Raw genomic sequence first — 19238 nt, 5'->3', positions numbered from 1 at the left:
AAAATCCGACATTTACTGCAGTGTTTATTTATTAGAAAGTTCATATGTCTTTTAAATGGTGCTATTGGAATTGTTGTTATTTTCATTAGTGCTCTGGTTACAAACATGCATAAGCCCTAGTAACTTAAGTATGAATTTACGAACTACGTTTTCCAGAAATGCATATATAATATTATCATAGAAATGCTGCATTTCCACATACTCTGAATACATAAAATGCTGTCCGAGGATAATTTAAAATATAAACTGTCAAACTACCTTGTTTCCGAAGATTACTTATATATCAATAAAATGTGTTATTAATATCAATATTATATTTATCATATTTTATATTTAGCCATAAATGCAAATTTTAGTCATGCATTTCCGTATTAGTCACACATTTCTTACATAGATAGGATATTCTAATGTAAGGACATGTGTCTAGAAAGCATTTTTGTTCTAAAACTAAAAAGATACTTTAAACAGTGTCTTTTACTATATTACATCATGCTAAAGAAGATTTTAGTATAAGACTTCTGGTTCATAAAAAGAAAGCAACAATTACTGCTTAATGATTATTTGTTATTAAATAACATGATACCAATCACTAAGCATTCTTATATGTAAATAGTTCCTGCTAGCAACAAGCATTATGAAAGAAAATTTGTGTTATTTGTACATGACAGAGATATAGCACAATTAACTCATTAAAAATACAGTTCAACCGAAGTAGCTACAATTCAGTATATCAACCTTAATTTGAATACACTATTTCTGAAATTAATTTATATAATAAATATCAATTACTTTAATATTTACGTAAATGAATAGTGTTCTCTTTTTTTACATAGTCTATAATATGCTAGGGTACTGTTATGGACCCATGCAACCCTGAATTTTAAGGAGCCTTTTTTTTTTCCCAACTACCTATTCAAATTCACTTGGTTACAGATAGTCAGTATGTTTCTCATAGAAAAAAGTTACTGCACGATTGTCTGCTTATAGTGTGACCTCTTTCACTTGGGTGGGTATCCTCTCCACCACTAAGCGAGGATGTAACCTTGTCAAACCAAAGGCAAAAGAATAATGAGCGCACGACAGGCTAACCCAGCATGGAAAGGTTGTTAAGGAGGTTGCAGAAACAGTTCCCTGAATGACAAAATAAAAGTATACTCCAAAGAGTAGGTTAATATTAAAGAAAGCACTCAAGAACATGAGAAGCATTTAATTCCCATCCTCGGATGGCTGCCATACAAAACTTCACTCAAATTTATTTCATTAGTTACTTACCAGATTTACTTAATATGTTTTCAAATCTTGGTAGAACAGGTTTGACTGAGACACATTTAGAAAATATCTACTTCCACAAAGTACTAGCCAAAGGTAAGTATGAACCAGTAGATAACGTTTTGCTTTTACCAATTATAAATTATCACCCAACAAAAAACAATCATTCCAATTCAAGAATCAGAACTATAAGTTGGAAGTCTTCACCAAACAGGAGGATTTTTACTATCACTAAACAAGTAACAGTAATTGCTACATTAATTGCCACCCCAAAGCACTAACTGGCATAACAGGGAATCATATTAAAACATTTTTATAAGTAGCTGAAACCAGCAGAAATTAGGCAAGTTCTGTTGCAGTCTTCTCAATGTAAATTTACTTTTAAAATAAACAAACAAATCTCAAGCATCTACTAGGACTATCATTGTGTCAGTTATGTACATTTTGACATTCCTTTTCTACACTATGAAATTTTTGTTCTGGACCAGTCTTAATACTTTAACAGAGAAACAGTGCCACCTTTTGGTCCCATACAAAAGCCTCCAGTCTACTAATCTTCCAAACTTCCTTTTTTCAGTTAAATTACCGATATATATAAATGCCACTGAATTTCATGTCACAATTATCATCGTCTAGAAATATTTTGTAGCTACACAAGCTAATAAACCATGAGAGTAACTTAACAGTTGCTTCCAAAATGTGGAATTTCAAAATACCAAGTTCATGTACTCTAGATCATCAATATAATAATTTCTAATCAACATTTCATTAAACACGTTCTACCAAATCCAGGTATGTCAGTCAACTGATATATTTTAAGTATAAAAGAAAAATCCTTTCTTATAGCACTGTTACATTTCAAAATTGATTTTGAAAAATGCATTATATCAATATTTTAAATGGACCTATTAATTTAATAATTGACAATATGGTATAAACAGTGAATTACTAGTTAAATCAGATAATTATAAATAATCTTATATATGAATATAGTATGTTTCTGATTTACTTACACTAATGACACAATGTCACCACGTTGTACTTCAAAATTCCTCACTTTCCAGTGGTTCAAAAGCACCACATCAGATGACTGGCTCCCCCCAGGATTCAAAGAAGGCTAAAAAATAAGATGAAAGAGACACATCTATCATTTGTATTTTTCATTCTTCATGGTTCCTTGCACTTCATAGCTGTAGTGCAGTGCAATAAAACATTTCTAATATGGTAGCTTTCAACAAATTGCTGTTCTAAAATAACTGCAAATGATGAGTTTTCAAAAAGGCTCGTTGGGATTCTTCACAGAGAACCAGAAAAAATATATATATTACCAATACTTATTTGAAAGGAAAACGTGCTAGATATTCAAATCTTTACTAAACTCCAACAAAGAGCATGGAAACCTGTAAGAAGAATTAAAAGGAAAAAGTGAATCAAACCTCCCAACAAAATATTCGGATAGGATCTAATTCCACAGTTAAGTACACATTATCGTTCCATCTGGAGAAAAGAAGAAATAATCTCAAATCAACCAGGAAAACACCCATATGAAGAAGTAAAGGGACCAGAAGAAACGAGTGATGGGATAATCTTGGAAAATATGGGAATTTGCCAATTTGACCTCTCTTTTCTCCAGAGAGCATGCAACAAGGGTCCTGGCTCCAGCTTAAGCCTAATAAGTAACCTTCACCTTAGGATTCAGACAAGTCTAGATGTGCCTAAGGATTGATGGGGCAAAAACTGAGAAACATTTCGTGTAAGAATTCATCTGAAGGTCAGGAATCATCTAGGCATAAAAAACTGACTGAGGAGCCATAAAGCCAACATACTTGTCACCTGGACAGGGGTGCAGAAAAAGCCAATGCATATTAAGTCTGAAACTTGAGGGTGGACAAAAGAATGAGAAAAGTAGGAAAGCTTTATCACCATTGACCCTCCAGGGTCTCTGAGAACGTCATAGGGGAAACAGCAATTTCTGCGGTGGTGGGAAAGGTACCAAACCACAGCTGAGGCGCTCCACCTTCACAGATGGTGGCCGCAAGAGGAGACACAGCCACAGCAACCAGGGCAGGAACGAGGAAAACAGTGCATGCCAGACAACAGCCCATCCCTGGAGCAGTAGTGACATACTCTTTTTTAAAGATTCCTGGTATTACTTGTAGGTTCTACAAAGCAGATGTGGGCAAAGCTGTGGAAATTTTGCATGGGGGCTATTATCATGATCTTATTTTTGACTCCCCAGATTTTTTGTGGCCAAAAAGTATTGGTTATCCTTGGGGGTCTCAAACCCTTCTACAGCTTCTGCAACTCCTTTATGTGATAATGCCTAAATATCTCTAACTTTAGTTTTGAATTCCCTGCTGATCATCACTTGACTATCTGACATAAAATTCAACATGATTAAATGGAATTTGTCATCATTTCCTACCAAAACAATTTTCTTCCTTATTTTCTTACATCCTTATTTACCATTTTCCCAGTCAACCAACTTAAAATCTTAATTATCTTTTTACTTCATATCCAACCAGTCACCAAGCTAAAGGGATTTTCTTTTCATAATATCTTTCACTTATGGCCCATCTTGTCTCCTCTCTACCATCATATTTCAAGCACCAGTCATCATATAACTTCATGCACCTATACAAGTCAGTCTCTCACCTCCAACTCAAAAGTGCATGATTCTATTTCTTTATAACTATAAAATCTTAAGTTACTTAACTTTATTATATTCCAATTTCCTTACTAGTAAAACGGTGATATTTAGTAACTATTCTCTAATTAATAATTAAATAATAATAATAACCAATATTTGCCGAGTACTTACCACGTGCAAGACATTGTTCTAAGGGCTTTACAAATATTAACTTATTTGGTGAGATCATGCATTTAAAGTGCTTAGAACAGTTCTTAGCCCATAGTTAAGCTCTCAATAACTTCTATTATTGATATTACTAAATCACAACTTTAATTAGAGGTAGTTTTGTACCCTTTCCCCAGGTTCCTCCTCTGGCTCTATCCCTAATAAGGAACAGAGCTGATATGGCAGGATAAATCCAAGGGAATTTGTTGGGCCATGGTGCTAGGGTATGGAGCTTTTGCCATCACACAGTAGGGTTAAGCTGAAAGTCACGCTTCCATAGGGGTTTATTCCTTCTCACCCATATTTCCCATTCATATTCTCTATTTCTTCCTCTCCCTCTCTGCCTTTGAGTTCTGTATCTTGCAAGTCCTTTCCCCTTATTTCTTTGTATTTCTCTTCCTACATAATTGCTGTGGCAAAGGCGGCCTGGGGGAGACCACCTGCACATAAAGAGAAAATCTCCTTTCTACTGCACTTGCTCTGGGTCCATTGCTTTTCCTTGCCATCAGAGTAGTGAAGAACAAAAGTTATTTAATTATTTCCAACTGCTCTTCCTTAGTGTCTTTTATTGTTTTTCAAAAGTTTGTGATTACAACTCTTAATAAGAAAGACATTTTACACTTTACCCAATACACACATGCACGAATACACACATCTGAACAAAATGCCACAAAATAATAATTACCTTTACTTCATACACCCTGATATTTTCTTTGTCTCTTAATCCATATTTTTAAAATTCTGTCTATAGCCAACCATATTAATTTCCCATCCACTATTATTGATTTGCAACCTCCAAATCAGTTGTAGCCCACAGTGCTAACATCATAGCTTTAGATGATTCTTCTTTAACCATTATCCTATGAAGGCTGCTTTCTTCTGGAATTCTACCATCAGTTCTTTCATCTCTGCTTTATATTATTTCCTTAGAAAAGATCATCAATATTCTCAGTTGCAAATACCACCCATATACCTATGACTGTTAAAAGTGAAGTCCCAAATCACTTCCTCCTCTATACTCAATACATAGCACTGCATACTACAACACTTCGCATACTGTGATGTCAGTTTTATTAACCTGTCTCCACATCTAAACAGGAAGCACTTTATCCATTATTGTGACCCCTAGTTAAATTTATACCCTACCCCCCAGCTGCATTTCTGAAATTCTAGAACATAATTCTAACTGGTTGCTGGGCATCAAATTTGATCAAGCTATTCCCCTACTTAAAATCCTTCACTAGCTTCCTGACACTACCAACATGACTGTCTTCAACATAAAAATCAAGACACATATGATCTGCAGGACCCTACCAATCCCCATTTACATAGTTCCTACAAGTTAACACTAAACCACAAGCAGTGCTCCCTATACACAGGTTAGCTCCTCACACTCCCAAGGCATCATCGAAGCAAAATTCCTGCCTGAAGTGTTACCCCTCTTTCCCTCTTCCCACAATCTGTTTAACTCATACTTCAAAACAACACTTAAGGGCCCCGCCCCGTCGCCACGTTGTTCCCTCGGTGCTGGACGGGAGCAACTGCAGTCGGACCCGGGCAGTGCCGCCGACGCCTCCTGCGCGCCCGGTCCTCGACCTTCTCTCTTTCCTCACTGCACTCGGGCGGGCTGGCCCGGAGCTCCCGGGCTTCCTCCGTGTGGCCGCGAGAAACTCCCTGCACTCCTATAATGAGCCTGGCACAGTGGTGAACAGCTTTTCCTGCGGTCCGTGCCCATGCCCAAGTGGATCTTCCCGACAGCCCTAGAGATAATGATGATATCTGAACTGAACAATTAAGGGTTCTGAAATCAGAGATGTTGAGATTAAAAATGGCAGGAAAATCACTGTTTTTTAAAGTAATTCTCCTTGAAGATGGTGGAGTTGGGAAGAGTTCTCTAATGAACAGATATGTGTCTAATAAGTTGGATACCCAGCTCTTCTATACAATAGGTGTAGAATTTTTAAATAAAGATTTGGAGGTGGATGGACATTTTGTTACCACACAGATTTGGGAGACGGCCGGTCAAGAGTGATTCAGAAGCCTGAGGACGCCATTTTACAGAAGTTCTGACTGTTGCCTGCTTACTTTTAGCGTCGATAATTCTCAAAGCTTCCAGAACTTGAGTAACTGGAAGAAAAAATTCATATATTATGCGGATGTGACAAAGCCCGAAAGCTTTCCTTTTGTGACTTTGGGTAACAAGGTTGACATCAGCGAGCGGCAGGTGTCTGCAGAAGAAGCTCAAGCCTGGTGCAGGGACAACAGCGACCATCCTTACTTTGAAACAAGTGCAAAAGATGCCACGAATGTCACAGCGGCCTTTGAGGAAGCAGTTCGAAGAGTGCTTGCTACCGAGTATAGGTCAGATCACTTGATTCAGACAGACACAATTAGTCTGCACCGAAAGCCCAAGCCCAGCTCACCTTGCTGTTGAAGTTAGAGAGGTTGCCCGTGCGATCTAACCAGCTCATACACTTGCACAGATAAGCACAGGGTGGAGACGAGAATTAGTGTTTGCAGCGATGGATCATGTACTCATAAAATTAAACTAACCATATTACTGCCTTGTTAGTGGGCGGGAGAAGGGACACATCCACTCACAGGAGACTCTATTTACTCAGTAATGGCACCTTACATTTATAAGTTGTAACGGTTGTCTAATAATGTTTAATTTAAATATGTATGTTACAGAGCTAATAAATGAGATGACCAAGACTTTATAATTAAAACAAAACACTTGAGTGTTCTAGAAGTTACTGTTTTTTCCCTGGGAAAATGGAGAACTACTTTTTCTATGTGTATATTTTTATATAATTAGCATTCTGTTCCTGGTTCAGGGAAAACATGCCCTAAAGCAAAAATGTTAGATATTAAAGATTAAAATCCAGAAAAAAAAAAACTTGAATTCCATGAGGCAATCTCATAGGAATTCTTTCCTATCACTCCTTATCTCTCCTCCTCATTCTCATCTTCAGTCTCCATTAGGTGATCAAAACTCCCAAGTTCCCCATCAAAACCTGTGACTGCTGCTATCATAGCAGTTTTAAGCACATATTATAATTATTGGATTCTCTCTCTCTCCAAGAGTCCATAAGCATTTTGAGAATAGATTATTTCTTATGTCTGTGTTCTTGATACGTGGGCAAGTAAGGATGTTAATAAATTTTAGTGGAAATAATTTTTTAAAAATCAATTAATGAAATTTCCAAAGACTCCCCAAATCAACATGCCCAAAACAGAGACCATATTCCATCCTAGCCCCAAAATATACTTCTATACTCTCCTCCTTAGTTAACAGTATCACCACTCACCTTATCCCCCATACTAGAAAACCCTTGAGTCCTTCTCAACTTCTCTCTCCGAGTCACCTATCACCAGACTTTCCCTCTTCCCAGAATGCCTTTTCCCTACTTAGAAAAATTCTGTTTATCTTTCAAAGCCCAGCTCAGATGATGGTGACTTCTCTGTGAAGCCTTAAAACAAAACACAAGAAAACTTGAAGTTCCCTTGCAGAAATTAGGAAATTACATCCTGGTGCTCCATGGTTAGGGACCGAATAATCCCTATAGACTCAAATCTTGACACTTGCATTCATCTTTCCCTTACAGAATCAATCATCTACCAACTTTTCTAATGTTAATTGTTAGAACCAAAAGGTAATGCATTGTAAACAAAAGAGTTATGTAGGGAAAAAAACCCAGAAGGAAGCACGTCTAATTTCAAGAAGTAAAATATTAGAATCATTAGTCAACACCTGGAACACCTTGTTTGATTTTTACAAAGGAAACAATAGTTTTCATTTACCTTTCCTCTCCTCCACAAGGCTAAATTAATCATTCCCCACCTGTGCTCCCTTAGCAATTTAGGTAAACTTCAGGGATAGCTCTTAAAACCTTATTAGAGGTATCGGCCTATACATATGACTCTTTCACTGTAAGTTTCTCAGTTGCAGGAACCAAACTTTATTCATTTTTGTATGCCCAATCCCAGAACAGTGGCTGGAAAATAGTATTTCTATGCTTTGAAGTTTAAAAGATTAAAGGTGTTTGAAAGCATATTTAACTAAGATGTTTCCCAAGCAATGTACGTTATCTAAACAATGTATACATCTCTTGGACTTCCCTAGTGGCACAGTGGTTAAGAATCTGCCTGCCAATGCAGAGAACACGGGTTCGAGCCCTGGTCTGAGAAGATCCCACATGCCTCAGAGCAACTAAGCCCGTGCGCCACAACTACTGAGCCTGCGCTCTGGAGTCCGTGCTCTGCAACAAAGAAGCCACTGCAATGAGAAGCCCGCACACCACAATGAAGAGTAGCCCCTGCTCGCCGCAACTAGAGAAAGTCCACGTGCAGCAACAAAGACCCAACGCAGCCAAAAATTAATTAATTAATTATTTTTTAAAAAATAAACAATGTATACATCTTCCAAGAAAATATACTCTGGATGAGTAAGTTCATTAAGAAATTTTTTGTGTTGCATCATGTAGGCAATTTAAGCATTAGGAATAAAGTTGGACAGTGCTTTATTAGTAGCCATAATAAGATAATGCTAATCAAAACAGAATAAAATTTTCTTTACAATTCATTTGTAAATGTAAATAACACTTATGAATATGAATAACACTTTTCATAAAGAGAAACTTTCTGTAATTGGGAAACTGTTCCTATAGCACTATAAAAACCATAGTTGTTTGTACTTCAATTAAAATTTTTTAAAAAAATAAGTACACTTTACTTCCTGAGTTTTCTAAAACAACTTTTCAGAAGAAAAATAATGCACTAACTTCAAAATGAAAATTTTATATAAGAAATGAAGGAAACTTCATTTGGATGATGCAATTTTAGAAAAATTAGTAAACCATGTTATTTCTTGGAAATTTTACAACTTGTTTTTCCCTGTGGAAGGGCAGTTTGCTTCAGACAGAGAAAGCAATCTTTTCAAACCAAAGGTATACACATGAAATCTAAATTAAAAGTCATAAACTTTGGGAACGCAATGTAACCAAAGAGTCCATATTTTCTTGTCATGTCGTTAATATTTTAAATCCTAGATTCCCAGAGATTACGTCAAAATTATAACCAACTGAAAATAACAATGTTTTCTGAAGTAACAAACCTCAGAGAATATTTAATCTAGGAGTTTCTTTTTTTGTTTTAATTGAAGTATAGTTGATTTACAATGTTGTGCTAGTTTCTGGTATATGGCAAATTGAGTCAGTTATATATTTTTTTCAGATTATTTTCCATATATATAAAACTGAATGTATTCTTACTGAATATAGTTCCCTGTGCTATACAGTAGGACCTTATTGTTTATCTATTTTGCATGTAGTAGTTTGTATCTGCTAATCCCAACTCCTAATTTATCCCTCCCCACCCCTTCCCCTTTGGTAACCATAAGTTTGTTTTCTATGTCTGTGAGTCTGTTTCTGTTTTGTATATAAGTTCATTTGTATATTTTAGAGTCCACATATGTGATATTATATGATATTTGTCTTTCTCTTTCTGACTTACTTCACTTAGTATGATAATCTCTAGGTCCATCCATGTTGCTACAAATGACATTATTTCATTCTTTTTTTATGGCTGAGTAATATATCTTTGTGTGTATGTGTGCACGCACGCACATGCACGCCTGTGTGTGTGTGTATGTGTATATATATATATATATATATATCACATCTTCTTTATCCATTCATCTGTTGATGGACATTTAGGTTGCTTCCATGTCTTGGCTATTGTAAATAGTGCTACTATAAACATTGGGGTGCATGTATCTTTTCGAATTAGAGTTTTCTCCAAATATTTGCCCAGCAGTGGGAGTGCTGGATCATACAGCAACTCTATTTTTAATTTTTTAAGGAACCTCCATACTGTTTTCCATGGTGGCTGCACCAATTTACGTTCCCACCAACAAGGTAGGAGGGTTCCCTTTCCTCCACAACCTGTCCAATCTAGGAGTTTCTACCTGTATCTCAAAATGTGTGACTGTGTCAGATGTTCCTGCTTGCAGTCAAGGAGATTTCCAGCAGCAAGGGAGAAAACACTGCTAGTCATTGGGATTACCAATAAAGAAGAATAAACCCAAAAGCAGCTCTGCCCTTCTTTACTTCAGTGATTTACATTCTCACACAATCAATTCCTTAGCTTCTACTGTGGAGCACTAGGATTAAAAATCAAACAACTTAGATAAGTCTTTTGGACTTGTACACACTGTTGTATTTAAAATAGATAACCAATAAGGATCTACTATATAGCACAGGGAACGCTGCTCAATGTTCTGTAATAACATAAATGGGAAAAGAATTTGAAAAAGAATAGACACATGTATATGTATAACTGAAAAAAAGAAAGAAAAGAAAAAAAAAATCAAACAACTTAGATAAATCTTTTGGATAGCCCTTGCTCTAAAGACAGAAAACTATGTTCAAAACTGGGCTCCACTTGCTTACTAGCCAGATTACCTGAAACAAACTATTTAACGTTTCTAAACCTGATTTCCACATCTATAAAGTGGGGATTGCAGTACCACCCACCTCATAGGGTTCTCATATGAGAATTAAATCAGAGGATCCAGGAAACATTCTTAATAGTGCATGATACCAGTCAACAAATACGATGATAATGATGACTACAGCAACAACAGGACAAAGGGAAACAAAATCAAGTACAACATCCTTTCCATAAGATTCAAGATAAGATTAAGCCTTTGCTTATTGCCCTGAATGTTTTTCCTTTTAAAAACTGGCATACCTTTTTTTATTGCTCTTCACTTATTGTGCTTCACAGATATTTTGTTTTTACAAATTGAAGGCTTGTTTCAACCCTGCATCAAGGGTCTATCAGCTCTATTTTTCCAACAATATATGCTCACTTTGTGTCTCTGTGTCACATTTTGGTAATCCTAGCAATATTTCAAATTTTTCATTTATGATACTTGTTATGGTGACCTGTGGTCAGTAATCTTCAATGTTGTTATAATTGTTTGGGGGCACCACAAACTGTGTCCATATAAAACAGCAAATTTAATCGATAAATGTTGTGTGTGTTCTGACTGCTCCACTGACTGGTCATTCCCCCCACTCTGGCCTTCCCATTCCCTGAGACACAACAATATTGAAATTAGGCCAGTCAATACCCCTACAATAAGTGTTCAAGTGAAAGGAAGAGTTATAGGTATCTCACTTTAAATCAGAAGCTAGAAATTAAAACCATGAAACTCAGATTGGGACTTGAACCCATGCACCAGGACTTGAACCCACATTCTTTTAACTGAGATCACATACCTGGTCTCAGGACTTACTGAAGCTCAGGTTCTTGATGTCTCATGGCAGAAACAATTCAGTGAGAGACAAAGTGATAGGCAGTGGATTTATTTAGAGAGAAACACACTCCATAGACAGAGTGTGGGCCATCACAGAAGGCGAGAGAGGCACCAGGGTGTGGGGTTGTCAGTTTTTATAGGGGCAGGTAATTTCATAGGCTAATGAGTTGGAGAAGTATTCCAGCTATTTTGGGGAAGAGGCAGAGATTTCCAGGATTGGGCCACTGCACAATTTTTGATCTTTGATGGTCAGCCTCAGAACTGTTATGGAGCTGGTGGGTGTGTCATTTAGCATATGCTAATGTATTACAATGAGCGTATAATGAGATTCAAGGTCCACTGGAAGTCAAATCTTCCACCGTCTTGGACCTATTTGGTTCTAATCAGTTTACGTCGTGTCCTTGGGCTATGTCATCCTTTTAAAGGTTGTGCCCTGTCCCCTTCCCTCCTGTTTCAAAATGATTAAGCTTAGTGACTAAAGGGCGTGGAAAGCCAAGAAAAGCTGAAAGCTAGGCCTCTTAGGTCAGTTAGCCAAATTGTGACTGCAAAGGAAAAGTTATTGATAGAAAGTAAAAGTGCTACTCTAGTGAACACACAAATGATAAGAAAGTGAAACAGCCTTATTGCTGATATGGAGGAAGTTTTAGTGGTCTAGAGAGAAGATCAAACCAGCCACAACATTCCCTTCAGCCAAAGCCAAATCCAGAGCAAGGTCCTCTCTTTAATTCTGTGAAGGCTGAGAGAGGTGAAGAAGCTGCAGAAGAAAAGTCTGAAGCTAGCGGAGGTTGGTTCATGAGGTTTAAGGAAGGAAGCCGTCTCCATAACATCAAAGTGCAAACTGAAGCAGCAAGTGCTGATGTAGAAGCTGCACAAATTATCTAGAAGATCTAGCTAAGATAATTTATGAAGGTGGCTATACTAAACAACAGATTTTCAATGTAGCTGAAAGAGCCTTATACTAGAAGATGCCATCCAGAACCTTCATAGCTAGAGAGAAGTCCATGCCTGGCTTCAAAACTTCAAAGGACAGGGTGAGTCTCTTGTTAGGGGCTAATGCAGCTGGTAACTTTAAGCTGAAGCCAGTGCTCAATTACCATTCTGAAAATCACAGGGCCTTTAAGAATTATGCTAAATCTACTTTGCCTGTGCTCTGTAAATGGAACAACAAAGTTTGAATTACAGCACATCTCTTTACAACATGGTTTGCTGAATTTTTTTTTTTTTTTTGCGGTATGCGGGCCTCTCATTGTTGTGGCCTCTCCCGTCGTAGAGCACAGGCTCTGGACGCGCAGTCTCAGTGGCCATGGCTCACGGGCCCAGCCACTCCGTGGCATGTGGGATCTTCCCAGACCAGGGCGCAAACCCATGTCCCCTGCATTGGCAGGCAGACTCTCAACCACTGCGCCACCAGGGAAGCCTGGTTTACTGAATATTTTAAGGTCTGTGGAGACCTACTGCTCAGAAAAAATATTCCTTTCAAAATATTACTACTTATTGACAATGCATTTGGTCATCGAAGAACTCTGATAGATGTATAAGACTAATGTTGTTTTCACGCCTGCTAACACAACATCCATTCTGTAGCCCATGGATCAAGGAGGAATTTCAACTTTTTTTTTGTCTACTATTTCTACTATTGATAAAGAAACATACATGCTGTGGGGGAAAAAAAAAATTGCTAGAGCCACCCCAACTTTCAGCAACCACAACCCTGATAAATCAGCAGCAACAACAATGAGGCACAACCCTACACCAGCAAAAAGATTATGACTCACTAAAAGCTCAAAAGCTGGTTAGCAATTTTTAGCAATAAAGTATTGTTTAATTAAGATATGTTCATTGTTATTTTTAGACATAATGCTATTGCACTTAATAGACTACAGAATAATGTAAACATAACTTTTATATGCACTGGGAAACAAACAGCAACAACAAAAATCATGTGACTTGCTTTATTGTGCTATTCACTTTATTGCGGTGGTCGGGAACCAAACTTGCAATACTACTGAGGTACGCCTGAACTAAACTGGAAGTCCTCAGGCTAAAATTTTTACCACCATCACCCCCCGACTACTAAATTCTTGGTGCATGGTTTCATTTCAGCTAAGCAAATAAAGTAAGCATACTTCTATTTTGGATCTCAATTGTTCTGCCTCTAGGAAGTAATCCAGATGAAATTTCAATGTGCATAACTATTGAAAAATATCTTCTAGAAAAACATGATGTCTGGCCTTCCCTGGTGGCGCAGTGGTAAAGAATACGCCTGCCATTGCAGGGGACACGGGTTCGAGCCCTGGTCTGGGAAGATCCCACAGACCGCGGAGCAACTAAGCCCGTGCACCACAACTACTGAGCCTACACCCTGGAGCCCACAAGCCACAACTACTGAAGCCCGTGTGCCTACAGCCCATGCTCCACATCAAGAGAAGCCACTGCAACGAGAAGCCCGTGCACCACAACGAAGAGTAGCCCTTGCTCGTCGCAACTAGAGAAAGCCTGTGTGCAGCAACGAATACCCAACGCAGCGAAAAATAAATAAAAATTAAAAAAAAAAAAAATTATACCCATTATGTTTTTAAGTTTCATTTTTAAAACATACATACATATATAAATAAAGGTATACAGTAAAAAAAAAATCTTAAATTAGCTCTGGTTGATGAGATTATAGTTTTTCTTTTTCTTTTTTTTAGGAAAAACTTTAAGTTACATTAAAAAGAGGTTATATGCTTTGCTCTGACCTAAGTACTATATCATTCACTCTAAGAAAGACAATATAAGTCAGCAGATTTCAACAGACGTTAATAAATTATGTTAAACCTTGAAATGGCAGATATCAAACCTGCTTTTGAAACAAATATAGCACAGGAGTTGAGCTTTAACATTCTCTCTGATCAATCTGATGGATTTTTATTTCTCCTACAAACAAATATTATTGTCAAGGTATCCTAAATTCTCAGCTTGTGTCTAAGTTCAAATCATATGACAGTCTGGGGGAAATATACGTCTTGATTTAGGAAAATATAACTCCCTTAGACAATTAAACAGAGACATGATAGATTTCTCACCTTGTAAGATTTAGCCACAGCCAAATAATAAATGGTATTATTATGGTTTCGATTTTTTCTATAAATTTCTTATTCATTTATTCTCTCATTCACTTTTTAATTAAAACAAAAGAAGTCCACAGCCACAATTCACTACCTATAGCCTACCAATAAAGCCCGGTTTTAACCTCACATCTTTGGGAGCAATACTGTCAATCTTTTCAGACCTATAACAAGCACTACCCGCCCTGACTATATACAATCTAAAATGTTTAAATAGTATTTTGTGCTTTTCAATAAGATAGTCCCCAGTGGCAGCCACAGGAACCAACAACAGCCCCCAGACGTCTTTTGAAGAACCATTATTTTAGAGAATTGATTGGTGGGGTGAGGTGCGGCAGAGTGGGACTGTTAAAGTAAGAGAAGAAACTGAAATAATACTTCATTGTAAACTTTCTAACATTGTAGCACTAGCCAGCAAGCAATGAGGTACATGTAAAATGAGTATATTCTGATTACAGAACAATTATTATTATTAGATGCCATACTTTTGAAAAAACATACATAAAATTGTGTAAAATGTCATCTTCCTTCTCTTGCCATTCAGGTGTCTTATTGTTTGCATGGCTTCTAGAGTTCTCAGACTTGTCTTACAAGGTATGCATAATAAAATGGACTATACTGTACCCAAGTCTGCATGAAGCTTTAAGTTGGAAGTGGAGCATTCTTTCCAGGTCAAGGGTACTTATTACCCATAGCCCTGAATACTTGACCCCCTACAATGACCATCCATCTAATTCAAAAATTATTCAAACTTTTGACCTCAGGGCCCTTAACCTGGCAAGGTGATTAAAACCTAGACTCACACATACATACTCAGTTACACTTGAGTGCTAAAGGGAAGAAATTCATATCATAAAGCATCTCAGGAAATGTATACTTATTCAGTCCTAGTTATATGACACTTTATTAATAAGTTTAGAATAATGGGCTCCTCACACTTGCTCCAGCTTCCAGAGGCCCCCACAGGAGCATGTGGCAACACCAGGAAGTCCCCATTAGAAACCTCCCCGCTTCACAGAGTCACTTTAGAGCTCTGGCCTAGACCAGTCACTCCACCTTGACCAGATAATCCTGGCAGCCTCTCTCTGCTCACACGTGTAGACTTTGGACAGGTTTCACATGAGCTGGAACAGAGATATACTTTTATATGCCCAACTTAAAAGACAACAGAGGATGCCTTTGTTAAGGAAGTGAAGTTATAAAAATTAATTCACGCTTTCTTTTACTCATTCATTCCTTCATCGCTGAAAAACTCCTGAATTCCAATTCTGCTAGGCATTGTGCTAGGCAATGGGATTCCTCACCCTTGAAAATCCAAATATGATTCGAATCACATTTTAGTCAGAGATTTAAGAGCCTTTTAAAAAATATTCACTTTAAATTGAGGTGAATATTTTCTCATCCTTTTGATATTTCTGCATGAAATTTTATTCACTGGAAAATAATTTGTATTTCTGTAGATACTAAATTTCTTAACTTTTTTTTAAAAAGCCTTTAAAGCTATATTAATAAAAAATTTTAAATGGACATATACCATTTTAATTTAACTTGGAAGAATAGTGAGTTGCTAATTTTTCATTCTTTAGATTATATTTTCTATGTATATATAGGGGACACATCAAAGTTTTACAGGCACTCTCATATATTGCTTGTACAAATAAAAATCTTTACAAACTATCTGAAAGGTAATTTGCCAAAATGTATCTAAAGTAGTCTTATCCTTAGGCCTGGAAAAGTCATATTTAGAAACTTATCCTAAGGAAATAATCAAAAATATGTACAAGGATGCTCATATTATTTATGATAGGTGAATAACTGAGCCAACCTAAATACCAATAATAGAAAACTGATTAAAATAGTAATGGTTAAACCATATTATATATGGATACCAGAAGCCATTAAAAATCACATTGCAGAGAAATATTTAAGGATATTTGGATATGTCTGGCAAAATAAATTAGGTGAAAATGTGATAAATGGAAAAAAACAAATTGGTGTGATCCAGCTTAGAAAGGGAAGGGAGGAAGGGAGAGAAGGAGGGAGGGAAGGAGGAAGGAAAACTGCAGAAAGGTATGAGAAGAACTTATAATGGTTTAGAAATGCAAACTTTTAGTCAAAAGTCTGGGCTTAAATCTGTGTAATCTTCAACAGATTAATCTCTCTGCTCCTGTTTCTTCACCTGTAAAATGGATTAGTAATAGTACCTTTATCATAGGATTTCCGGGGATATTAAACAAACTATTATATTTAAACTGAATACCATACTATAATGCCTGGAACACACTGATCACTCAGTACTTTTTAACTATTAGTATTATACAATAACATCTTAAAGTAATTAATTCTGGAAGGTGATGTAAATTATTTTTATTAACTTTTTAAAGGAAAAAAGCATCTGATTCTTTTTTTTTTAAATAGAGGAGTATCTAATTTTATTTATATTTTTTCACAATTTTATTTATTTATTTATTTATTTTATTTATTTTTGGCCGCATTGGGTCTTCGTTGCTGCACACGGGCTTTCTCTAGTTGCAGCAAGCGGGGGCTACTCTTCATTGTGGTGCACGGGCTTCTCATTGCGGTGGCTTCTCTTGTTGTGGAGCATGGGCTCTAGGTGCACGGGCTTCAGTATTTGTAGCATGCGGGCTCAGTAGTTGCGGCTCATGGATAGAGCGCAGGCTCAGTAGTTGTGGTGCACGGGCTTAGCTGCTCCGCAGCATGTGGGATCTTCCTGGACCAGGGCTGAACCCGTGTCCTCTGCATTGGCAGGCAGATTCTTAACCACTGCGCCACCAGGGAAGCCCCAAGCATCTGATTCTTATATCTTTTTATTACAAATATTTTTGAAGTTTCCTTTCTTCTTAAGTTCCTTAGTGTTTAAGCATCCCCTTTATTCACATCACTGTAACTAGACTGCAAGGTTACAATCTGCAAACTTTCTGGTTCAATGCAATAATGCAATTACTACAAAACACTACCATTAAATATGTGTATGGTGTTTCCCTGCTACTAAAACATATTGAGACAGCTATTCAAATTAATAGTTCTAATTAATCACAAAATGAAATAGGTGATGTATAATTAATGAAATATTAAATAGATATAAACATTTCTACATAGTAACAAGAAGACAGATTACTATATGTCATCTAAGCCAGCGACATAGACACATCTATGTACTGACACCAAGATACATCTATATACTGATGAATCTTTAACGTCCTCATAAAACTGAATAAGGCCTTCTTATTCACTAGTACGTCCTTCTCCATTGCCCAGAAGAAACCATATTTCCCTGTGATGTGCCCTCCTGACCCAAAAAGAAGTTCATAGTAAGATGTGTAGCAACAGAAAGAATTTGGTTCAACAAATAAAAAAACGTTTTTAGGAGGCTGCTGGGATGATTTCTCCAGGTGTACATAACTCCAAAGATGCCAAACTCCCAAGTAGGTGCAGTGCACAGCAATCTATTTACTTCACGTGTACAATATCTATAAACAAATCTGTGAAAATGAGACCATGGATTTTAAATCCTTCAGCTCTTCATTGCTGAACCTGATACTGCATCATATGAAAAAAAAAAAGCCCCCATTCTAGCAGTACAAGTGGGTATAAAGAGAAATTTTGGTCCATGGGACCTCTGAATTACATAAATCAAAGCTATTAGAATTCAAGGGATCGACTGTGAAGAAAACAATCTATTGAAAGGAATCAAGAAGCACTGTGGCAGATAAAAGGGACAAAAGCATACAATCCTTATATTAATCATCTACTGCTATAAAACAAACTACTCCAAAACTTAAAACAGTAATCAGCTGTTTGCTCTTGATTCTCTGCATTTAGGCTATGCTAAATGACTAACCAGGTGGTTAGTAAGCTAGTGTGACCTGAGATCATTCAGGCAACTGCAATCATAGAGATAGCAGTGTGATCCCAGAGGACAAGCTCCACTGTGTAAGCATCTAACAAACCTCTGTAGACATGTTCACTATAATTCCACTGGCCAAAGGAAGTCATATGGCCAAGCCAAGAGTCAGGGTAGGAGTCTACAAAAGAGCTTGAGAACCAAGAGGCATGGCTTATAGGAGTTGGGGGGAGGGGAGGGGATGCTAATGTAACAATCTATCGAAGTTCTGCCATCTGGACCCAATGAATCATATCCCTCCCACATGCAAACACATGCAACCCTTCCCAGGATTTCCAACATCTCCTCTGACTTTTGCAAAAGGATCAAATTTTATTACCTCATAATATGCATCAGCTCCAAGTATGGATGAGGGTACAACTTGAATGCAGCTCGTCTTGAATCAGAAGTTTACGAAGCAAAAAGAAAAAATTGTCTGTCCCCCAAATATCCAACATACAATGGAAAGACAGGGGACAGGATAACTACAATAGATTTTAAAAGGGAATAGGAGAAACAAAGAAGTCATTTATCCATACAGGTCTAAAATCCAGCAGCAGATGTTGTCAGAGCCTCCTAACACAGGGACAGGAATATTCTTTTAATTAGGGCCCATTTCTGTTATCTGGAATGGTTTCCTAATCTATTCTTCTCCATGGCTCTTTGCTCTGCCCTCTGGGCTTTGGGGTTCTTTTTAAACAGAAATGCTCCTATTCATAGTAAATTGAGGCCAAGAGGCCTCTTTTTAAACTGACCATTCCTTTTAGTATAAGCCAA

The 19238-nt window shown here is 37.1% G+C and overlaps 1 protein-coding gene and 1 pseudogene across 3 annotated transcripts in view; one reads left to right on the top strand and one right to left on the bottom strand.

Annotated features, from left to right (window-relative positions):
* IMMP2L (inner mitochondrial membrane peptidase subunit 2) overlaps positions 1-19238 on the bottom strand; it is an 892307-nt gene that overhangs the window by 808579 nt on the left and 64490 nt on the right. For all 3 annotated transcript variants that reach the window (XM_024757775.1, XM_024757776.1, XM_024757777.1), the window contains exon 4: positions 2283-2386. In XM_024757775.1, the coding sequence (XP_024613543.1) occupies positions 2283-2386 (104 nt within the window). The remainder of the gene's footprint in view (positions 1-2282; positions 2387-19238) is intronic.
* On the top strand, positions 5924-6560 carry LOC112408195 (ras-related protein Rab-9A-like; annotated as a pseudogene).

Source organism: Neophocaena asiaeorientalis, unplaced genomic scaffold, assembly GCF_003031525.2.
Source record: "Neophocaena asiaeorientalis asiaeorientalis breed wild unplaced genomic scaffold, Neophocaena_asiaeorientalis_V1.1 scaffold116, whole genome shotgun sequence".
NCBI lineage: Eukaryota > Metazoa > Chordata > Mammalia > Artiodactyla > Phocoenidae > Neophocaena > Neophocaena asiaeorientalis.
Note: the sequence above shows the minus strand (reverse complement) of the source record. Positions and strands in the feature narration are given on the sequence as shown.